The following is a 9,940-nucleotide window of genomic DNA, read 5'->3' as shown; positions in this document are numbered from 1 at the left end:
TATCTAGTGATTTCATTTCCAAGTGGTATCGAGCTAACCATGGTGCTAAGGATGGTATATAGGTGCACTCCAATTGGTATCACGCTTCAAAGGTCCATCTTTTATACCTTAGCATCATCTGGTAGACATTGTCTCCTATATTTCCTAACTAAGCATATGTGCAAGCTTCAATCCAAACTCTTAGCACATATGTAGGGGGAGCAATTGCTACCATATGGAGTTCATGAAACTTATCCATATCCTTTTACACATAGTAAATATGCTTGGACAAGCAACATGGATTCAATTGAATTTCAATTCATATCTTTGTGAAAGGGTTGTCATCAATTACCAAAAAAGGGGAGATTGAAAGCTCTAATTTGGTTTGGTGAATTGATGAAACCCTAAGTGCTAACCTAGTTCATCAAAGTGATTATGAGATAGGTGGCACTACTCCAAGTGATGAAGCAATTGTGAAGATCATGATGATGGTGATGCCATGGTGATGATCAAGCGCTTGAACTTGAAAAGAAGAAAGAGAAAAACAAAAGGCTCAAGGCAAAGGTATAAATGGTAGGAGCTATTTTATTTTGGTGATCAAGACACTTAGAGAGTGTGATCATATTTAGGTTCGATAGCCGTACTATTAAGAGGGGTGAAACTCATATCAAAATGCGATTATCAAAGTGCCACTAGATGCTGTAACTCATTGTATATGCATTTAGGATCTAGTGGAGTGCTAACACCCTTGAAAATGTTTGTGAAAATATGCTAACACATGTGCACAAGGTGATACACTTGGTGGTTGGCACATTTGAGCAAGGGTTAGGAACTTCACTGGCGGAGTGTCTGCCCGTAGAGTGCGGACAGTTCGACGGTGCCACCGGCGCCCTATATAGAAAAGACGGAGGTCACTGTAAGTGACCGGACGCTGGTCTCGGAAGGACCAGCGCGTTCGGCCTGTAGAAGCAGCGAAGACACTGACATCGGTCTCTGACCGGACGCTGGGTCACTTAGTGACCAAACGCTGGAGGGTTGCGTCTGGTCCTGCTGGCGTGGCAGCGCACAGAGGAGACGCCGAGTGACCGGACGCTGGGTGAGTCCGGTCAGGCATGACTGGACGCGTCTAGTCGTGATTTCTCATTTATGGATGCTTACTGGAAACGATCGGACATTGTGCTTCAGCGTCCGGTCACTTCGGAGCAGCGCGCCCGGTCACAACTTAAATGTGCTGATGACCGTTGAGATCGGGTGATCAACGTTTGAAGCAGGGGACACATGGCACACATCGCGTGACCGGACGCTGGGGTCCAGCGACCGGTCGATCTGACCTGCGCGTCCGATCGCCCCGTGTTCAGTGCAGTGAGGAGCCTAATGGCTCTATTTTATGGGGGCTTCTATTTAAGCCCCATGGCCGGCTCTAGCTCACCCTCTTGGCCATTTGCATTGACATAGCAACCTTGTGAGCTTAGCCAAAGCCCTCCCACTCATCTCCATCATAGATTCAACATGTTTGTAAGATTGGGAGTGAATCCAAGTGCATTGCTTGAGTGTTTGCATCTAGAGGCACTTGGTGTTCGTGTTTCGTTGTGGGATTTGCTTGTTACTCTTGGTGGTTGCCGCCACCTAGATGGCTTGGAGCAGCGAGGATCATTGAGCGGACGTTGGTGATTGTCTCCGGCTCCGATCGTGGTGATTATGAGGGGTTCTTGACCTTTCCCCGTCGGAGAGCCAAAAAGGTACTCTAGTGGATTGCTCGTGGCTTGTGTGATCCTCATCTTATGTTGGTTGTGCGGCACCCTATTGAGGGTTTGGCGTGTGATGCCAATTAGCGCGTGAACCTCCAAGTGAGTGAATCGTCACAACGAGGACTAGCTTGCCGGCAAGCAAGTGAACCTTGGTAAAAAATCATTGTGTCATAATTTGATTCCGAGGTGATTGGTCTTCATTGGTATTCATTCTTGTGATTGATTGGCTCCTTCCTTGACACAACGGTATAACTATCTTGCTCACTCTCTTTACATTACCGCAAACTAGTTATCAAGCTCTTTAGTGTAGCTAGTTGTGAGAGCTTGTTAGTTTGGTTAGTGTGGCTCTTTAGTTAGCCTTTGAGAGCACACTAACTTAGTATAGTGACATAGCCATTGTGTGGTTAGAAACTTTAGAAACTAGAATTGTGATAGGTGGCTTACATTTTTAGTAGGCTAGCGCAACACTTGCTTCATCTCATAATTGTCTAACCGGTTTGCTAAGTGTTGTTGTAGAAATTTTTAATAGGCTATTCACCCCCCCTCTAGCCATTAGGACCTTTAAGATACCACGCAGGGCAATAGGGAGCAGTTGAGTCATAATGACATGAGAGTCATCGGCCTTCATAGGACCATAGTTGAACTTGAGTTCTCTCATGTTCACTAGCCTCTTTAGGTTCACACAGTAGCCCGTCGGGACTTTGAGTTCATTGAAGAAAGAAATAAGCGCACGCTTTTCTTCCTTCTTCAATGTCCATGACGCAACCGGAAGTTTGAACTGGCCATTCTCTAGTTCCACGGGATGCAGCTCCTTCCTGATTCCCAAGTGTTGCATGTCCAGGCATGTGGCTAGTGAATCCTTCGATGTTCTCCCGGTGTCCATTAAGGTGTTAAGAGTGTTAGCGCACACATTTTTAGTAATGTGCATAGGATCAAGACAGTGGCGTACACTCAAAAATGGATAGTAAGGTAGTTTCTAGAAAACCGATTTTTTCTTCCAAACGCTCCCATCAGGCGCTACTACTGCATTGTCCCCCTTCCTAAGGACAACCTCCAGCTTGTTGAGTTCTCGAAGTATCGCAGGCCCATCTCGATATTTTAGAGCTAAGCGTTTCTCAATAGTACCGTTGAAATCTTTTCTGTTCCTACGGTAAGAGTGATCCTTAGGTAGGAACCTACGGTGTCCCATATAAACTATCTTTGAGTTATTTGGTAGATTTACTGCATTGGTGTCGTCCAAGCACTCGACACATCCAGTATAGCCTTTTGTCTTCTCTCCGGACAACGAACCTCAACCTGGCAGGTCGGTGATTGTAGCGATAAGTACTCCCTTGATCGTGACATGTTCCTTTTTGTACTCGTCCCAAACATCTGACACACCCTTTTCAAACATCTCCACTAGTTCATCGATCACTAGTTCCAGAAACACATCGATGTCATTCCTAGGTTGTCTTGGCCCTTGGATCAGTAGTGGCATCTGGATGTACGACCGCTTCATACAGACCCAAGGTGGAAGGTTGTATATACAGAGCGTCACTGGCCAGGTGCTATGATTGCTTCTAACCTGGTCGAAAGGATTCATCCCATCTATGCTCAAAGCAAACCAAAGGTGCCTTACCTCTCCACCAATGTCCTTATAGAACATAGTATTGATAGTCCTCCAGTCATGCCCATCGGTGGGGTGCCTCATCATTGTATCTTTCTTATGCTATTCGCCATGCCAGCGCAACAGCTTGGCTGACTTTGCACATGCAAACAGCCTATGCACCCGGGGAGCTATAGGGAAATACCAAATGACCTTTATGGGATCTCCTCTGGTCTTGGTATCCTCATCTGACGGCCCTTCCTTGTACCGTGGAGCTTCACACTTGGGGCACTTGTCCAAGTCTTTATATTTTTCTCCACGGTACAATATGCAATCATTGGAACACACGTGGATTTTTTCAACCTTGAGGCCGATGGGGCAGATCATTTGCTTGACCAAGTATGTCTTTTCTGGTAACTCGTTTTTTCCTGTGAGCATTTTCCTTATTATACCTAACAACTGATCGAAGCCTTTATCGCTCAATCCCGTTTGTCAATTGGAACTCTAACAGCATGATGTCGGCTTCCAGTTTACTCATTGGACAATTCCTATACAATGGTGTTTTGCCATCTTGTCTCATTTTCTCTAGCTTTCTCAGCTGTCTTTCACTAAGACATCTGGTCTCTACATTACGTAGTAGCTGAGAAATGCCATCGTTATCCTCGGTGTCGTCAGCTAGCGTGTTCCTAAACACATTATTAACTGTGGGCATAGGTTCCGTGTTGACACCGGGTTCCTCGTCAGCATTGTGGATGGCTATGTTAGGCATGTCCACATCATCATCGTTTTTCTGCAGAACATTCACACCAACCTCACCATACATAGTCCATATCGTATAGTTTGGCATTAACCCCCTGGTAATCAAGTGCGATCGTATAGACTCAATTTGATGAAAGTTCCTATGATTCTTGCAATCTTTGCATGAGCAGAAGATAGGGTTCCCATTTCCAGCATGGGCTTTAGCATCGGTGATAAACTGGCTGACGTCATGCATGTACCGCTTGTCTGTTCGGGATAGATGCATCCACTCTCGATCCATCTCTGCACAAAAAAATACTAAGACAATAATTACAAAGAATTAATAAAAAATCGAGCTTTATGAACAACAATTGTAGCTTGAAAGTACTATTTTTGAAAAATATTATTGTACACTAATTATTGGAAAATTGAAATTGGTAGCCCCAGCCCTGTAAATTGAAAATCGTAGTAAAAAACAATTATTGCGTAATAATGAAGAACATCTATTCTACTCTACTTCTAAGGACTAATTATAGCATCACATACTAACAATGATGATCTTGACCACCATGGAATACTTAGCTAGGAATTTAAATGTGTTCATAGACACCAACCGTTTGGATGATGGATTCACCATAATTTGAGCCTTGCACAAATGTTCAATTGGAAAAGTGCTCTCTAGAATGGAGAAAGAACTAGAATGAGACTCAAGCAATGTAGCCATCAAAACGAAGCTAATTAAGCAACAAAATCAAAGGAGTGGATGTTTGTTACTAACCTTAAAGCAAAAAGATCAATCCATTCTTCAAAATCCAAGCACTAGCTTCATGATGAAGAGCATCCGCAACAATGGAGGGAAGGGTCCAAACGCGCGCCTCTGTTTTCGGGATGGAAGAGAGAAGGGGAGGACGGCTACAACATTTTTTGTGTTGTAGGCTTATTACCGTCGGTTCATGGCTAGAACCGACAGTGATAGAGCTCAATCACTATCGGCTCTTGGATAAAACCGGCAGTGTTGAGTGGCCGCCAAAACACTGCCTGTTCAATCCACAAACCGGCAGTGATGTGGTCCTTCACTGCCGGTCTTAGCCCAGCCCTAATCATTTTTTCATTTTCAATCTTATAACCGACACTGAAGGTACATCACTACCAGTTCTCACAAATCCGGCAGTAATGATGTCAATAGTGATGTACAAATCTGACGTAGCGCCAGCCTCTCTGGCAGTGCAGCAATGTTTTTGCAATCTCTGACAGATAGAGCCTTGAGGGAGGGAAGACAGCGAAGCAAATCTGTTGAGCTGCATGTGAGATCGCTGCAGTCCTCAGTGCGTAATTCTTTGAGGCAAGGGAGGTGGCGAAGCAAGCTCCACTGATGCAGAGGCACTTCACAGCACTCTATACAAAGCCAGGTGATTGCTGCAGAGGAGGTGACTGCATCGAATTTGGCACTGCACTTCCATGAGGACGGTATGAAATGGCTGCTGCGGAATATGGTCATGTCCGTGTGACATCAGAAAATCCGCCTCAAGCTACTTCTCGTGTGGGAAAAATGCGGGACGTGCCAGTGTACTAAAGTATACAAAATAAAAAGATAGGAACGTGTATTTTATTAACTATCACAAGTTTAACAAATACAAATTTCTAATGCGCGCGCTACATAGCCAGCTGGCGGCGATCTGACATGGGCAATAGTGGTCTTCATGGTTCCTGGGGCCTCGGAAGGCTCCTAGTTAATTACTCCCATGAGCTAGCTCACGGAGTACCTCCGATTATGCATTGTGGTCATCATCTTCGATCTTCGCTTCACGTCTCCATGCATGGTGTGTAGATGTAGATGACGTTGGCGTAAGGGGCTCATCGGTCCATGAGCCGGTACAACATGGCTATAATATCAATCATACCCGCCTACGTCGTTCGCCTCGTCGGTGCCGAACGGCACGTGGTGTTGCATGGTTGGTGTAGCTCGGATCGCGTTGGACTTCTTCAGCAGCATCGTCGTGGTACGCTGTAGAACTTGATCATGTGGGGTTGCACTTATAGAAGTAGATGAAGACTCATGCCCCTTGAACTTTTGCGAGATGATGAAGACTTGACCTCGCCTTGATTGTCACCATATGGATCTTGACACGCATACACATATATACATGCATGTGTACTGGGCATGGACACTACGTGAAAAACGCTTTGTAGCAACGAGGCAAATTTTTTGTAGGGGCGGCTGGTGATGGAGCCGCCCCTATAGTGACGTACTCGGTAGCCCAGAGACCAGCCGCCCCTACAAATAGAACAGCAGGGGCGGCTGGTGATACGAGCCGCCCCTACAAATGGATCGGATTTGTAGAGACGGCTGCTGTGTCCATTCGTAGGGGCGGCTGAATCACCGGCCGCCCCTACAGATATCGAACCGACGATAAAATTCTAATATATTAAGCCGGTTTGCATCGCCCGTCGCCCTTTCTTTCTATCCTCTTCGCTCCCTCTCCCTCTCCCTCTCGACGCGACCTCCCAAAGCGAACGGGGGAGCCTAGGGTTTTGCCTCCCCGCCGCCGGCTGTCCCCACGGCCGCACCCCCCGGCCGTCCCCACGGCCGCACCCCCCGGTGGCGGCATCAGTGGCCGTCCCCACGGGCTCCCCTCCGGCGGCGGCGCCCCCCGGCATGGCCGAACCCGGTGCACCGGCCCTTGGCCGCGGCCAGCCCGCCGGCCCTCGCGCCACGGGCAGATCTAAAGGGGGCGCTGGGGGGGCTCCAGCCCCCCCTAATGGCTTGATTTCACCACTAATTACTGTAGCAAAAGCTTGATTTCACCATTAAATCTTTATGCAAATCAACATCTCCATTGTTTTAGCCCCCCTTATCCCGCATCGTGCATCCGCCACTGGCCACGGGTGCCTGACCGTGGCAGCCCTACCACATGCGCTCCCCCTCCCGGCGTGGCGGCCTGGCCAAGCCCCAGCTGCGGCTGTCCCGAAGCGGCGGCCTGGGCGCTTTCGCACGCTGGATCTGATCGCTGGATCTGACGACGGCGTCACCAGCTCCCCTCACTCCATCCCCAGCCCCCCATCTGCCGCTCCCTCCTAGCCTCCGACGCAGTGAAGAGTCGCCATCCCGCCAGGAAGCAGCGCCGCCCCTCTCCATCCGCCGACCGCTGTGAAGCAGGGAGGGCCGGCCCTCTCCAGCCGCCTGTAGGAAGAGCCGGCGTCCCTCCCCAAAGGTAAAAGCACAAGCCGATCCCTTCCACTTCGGCGTTGTATTGTATGCTCTCTGCCATGGCCCCGCGGCTGCAATTCTTCTCCTCTCGTTTCGCTGGGCACGCAGCTACGTACAGCCTAGCTAAGCAAGCAGCCCTGGTTAGGCATGCATGTCAAGTACGGTAGCTTTTGCGGGTGGGTTGCTGTTGATTCCGACAGCTGATTCGAGGGTTTTGAGGTTTCTGCCATGGATGCCCACGGCTAAGCAATTGCTGCTCGGTTCATTCAGATCTGTCTTGTCCTCTGTCTCGTGTTGCGTGGTCACACCGGAGTTGCAGCGTGAATTCGGTGGCTCTGAGGGGAGGCCCATGCTGCTCGAGCTCTGGACTGCTTTTCAGGTTTTGGCCAGATACTGCTCGCGATTTGTGGCAGACCAGGTTTTGGCCACTGGAATCTCTCTCTCCGTCTCCGATGAAGGTGTGCGAGACAACGATCTGAGAGTTGGTTAGTGTACCGAGGTTTACGCTAACTATTTCCCCATTTTTATTTCTTTCTGAAATTGTTCCTAAATCAAGACTGGAGTACCTCCCTTTTTTTTCCAAAATCAAATCAAAGCGAAGAATCTTTATCCTTTCTCCATTTCCGGCAAGCGGCAGCATATCCCATCACTAAACTAGTAAACTTTGTTCATGGCATGTGTCGGTAGGTAGCCCAATTCGGTGTGTTCGGCCGATTTTACTCTGCTCGAATTTTCGAGGTTGCTTCATTTTTTCCCACTTCCAATGTTTTTTTTGGGGAACAGGTGTTACGTAGAATACTATTTGCGGCCCGTCTTTTGTTTGAGTATGTCCCTGTCGCTGTTTGTTGGGTGCAAGTTATAATTTCAATATTTCATTTGACTTGAATTCATTTTAAGTCAAGCTTCTCCTGATAGCATGTGTGTTCTAATTTGAAGGAGGTCACCTACAGCTGTTGCACACTTTACGGGACTTGATGTGTCGATCAAGGATGGATACTCCAAGCTCTCATCTAACCTCAAGTTTCTAAATACGGTAATGCCAGAAGATTTTAGGAGTGTACCTACTATTTTTGCATAGTTTATGGGATCCATCTTTGATTCTTAAATTTATTGGTTCTATATGACATTTATGTGCCTGGCAAGTTCCTACTGACAACTCAATTGTCTGTTGAGGGCCCCATCAGAATGAAAGAGGAATGCGTTGAGGGCCTTATAGAGATTCCCAGAATCAATGAAGAATCATTGCCTGAACAGTTAAAGGGCTTGCTTGGCCAAACTGCAGGAGCTCTACAACAGCTTCCTAGCCCTATAAGGGATGCTGTTTCAGTGGGGCTTAAAGTGCCACTTGGTAAGTATTTTAATTCTCGCTTGAGATCAAAATCTTTACTGATTTGGTATGGCAAAGGTTGGATGAGGTATGTTAACTCCTGTGATTATTTTAATTCTCGCTTGAGATCAAAATCTTTACTGATCTTTTTCATTCTCAACTGACAATCATTAGGTGAATGGAGATGGGGTTTTTCTTACCAGCAACTTCACACCCTTTAAGGCTGAAACTTCAAGAAATGATTCATGGAATGAACAGCAAGCTATGACGAGTACTGTTGTATGTATAACATCAATAAACTGCTGTAGTTGTTATTAGGTACATTAATGTTAACTAGTTCAAATTTATCTTTGTTCACAGGATTATCTTGCTCAATTTGACAACACTTCTGGAAAGTATGTTCTTCCTACCTGTTTTTCTCAATGTGCTTTATTGTTGTGTGTGTACAACATTCCTAGTTTGGATTTCAGCAACCATGTGAATCTTGTATGAATGGTACTGTGCAGAAAATGTCCGTTAGTAGGCTATAAATGATATGCTAGTTGAAGCTATAGTTTCTTTTCTTATCCGTTGATTGTTGCTGTTAACCAAGCACAATAACTTTCTTGAACTTCGACTATTTGATGATTTTTCTGTCAATGTGTATTGGACTGTCGGCTTAGCATGTACTTGAATGACCAATATATGCCAAACTGTGATTTTGAATGTGGTCAACGTGCTGAATCATCATAGATGTGCACTCCTGAGTCACTTTGCATGTGTTATCTAAATTCTAACGCTACCACATTGGCCCTCCTATGCTTGCAGCTCTGATTTGGAGCTAGCTATAGCACTTCAACAGCAAGAGTTTGAGCGGCAACCACAAAGGTTTCAAGCTCCACCACCACAGCAGCAACAACAATAGTGAGTATAGGAGCCAGGGATTACATATGTCCCAGCGAAGTCTTAATTATAACATCAAAGTTTATATTGTGTGTTCACTTGTTCTGTAAATTTATTGTGTGTTCACTTGTTCTGTAATCCATGAATATCACCAAAGTTTATATTGTGATACTTCCTGGAATATCATACCAACTGTATGCTAAGCACTATGATATCAAAAAGGAAAAATCATCCATGTATCTCAGTATCATTTTCATGTCTTTGTGAAAGTGCTAAGATGAATAACTGTATGCTAAGTAGCCCTTCCGTCGAATTTGAATTGTAAATTTAATTTTTTTTTATGGAAAAATGATTTGTAGGGGCGGTTGGTACTGTAGCCGCCCCTACAAATCGATTTATAGGGGCGGCTGATGTTCCCAGACTGCCCCTATAAATTGATTTGTAGGGGCGGCTACAGTACCAACCGCCCCTAC

The 9,940-nt window shown here is 46.2% G+C and overlaps 1 protein-coding gene across 1 annotated transcript; it reads left to right on the top strand.

The window, feature by feature from the left end:
• Positions 1–8,294: 8,294 nt before the first annotated feature.
• LOC136488793 (uncharacterized) lies at positions 8,295–9,489 on the top strand. Its single transcript, XM_066485607.1, has 6 exons — positions 8,295–8,315; positions 8,402–8,584; positions 8,632–8,673; positions 8,760–8,864; positions 8,946–8,980; positions 9,393–9,489. Exons 1-6 carry the CDS (start codon positions 8,295–8,297, stop codon positions 9,487–9,489), a joined length of 483 nt encoding a protein of 160 aa, XP_066341704.1.
• Positions 9,490–9,940: the final 451 nt, after the last annotated feature.

This window comes from Miscanthus floridulus, chromosome 10, assembly GCF_019320115.1.
Source record: "Miscanthus floridulus cultivar M001 chromosome 10, ASM1932011v1, whole genome shotgun sequence".
NCBI classification, from domain to species: Eukaryota; Viridiplantae; Streptophyta; class Magnoliopsida; order Poales; family Poaceae; genus Miscanthus; species Miscanthus floridulus.
This window is presented reverse-complemented; position numbering and strand designations above follow the sequence as displayed.

Excerpts from the sequence above, each read along its gene's own strand:
- LOC136488793 (XM_066485607.1), top strand. The coding sequence starts at position 8,295 with ATGCCAGAAGATTTTAGGAGT. Across the intron at positions 8,674-8,759 it reads TATGGCAAAGGTTGGATGAG|GTGAATGGAGATGGGGTTTT; the intron begins GTATGTTAACTC and ends GACAATCATTAG. Across the intron at positions 8,865-8,945 it reads AAGCTATGACGAGTACTGTT|GATTATCTTGCTCAATTTGA; the intron begins GTATGTATAACA and ends CTTTGTTCACAG.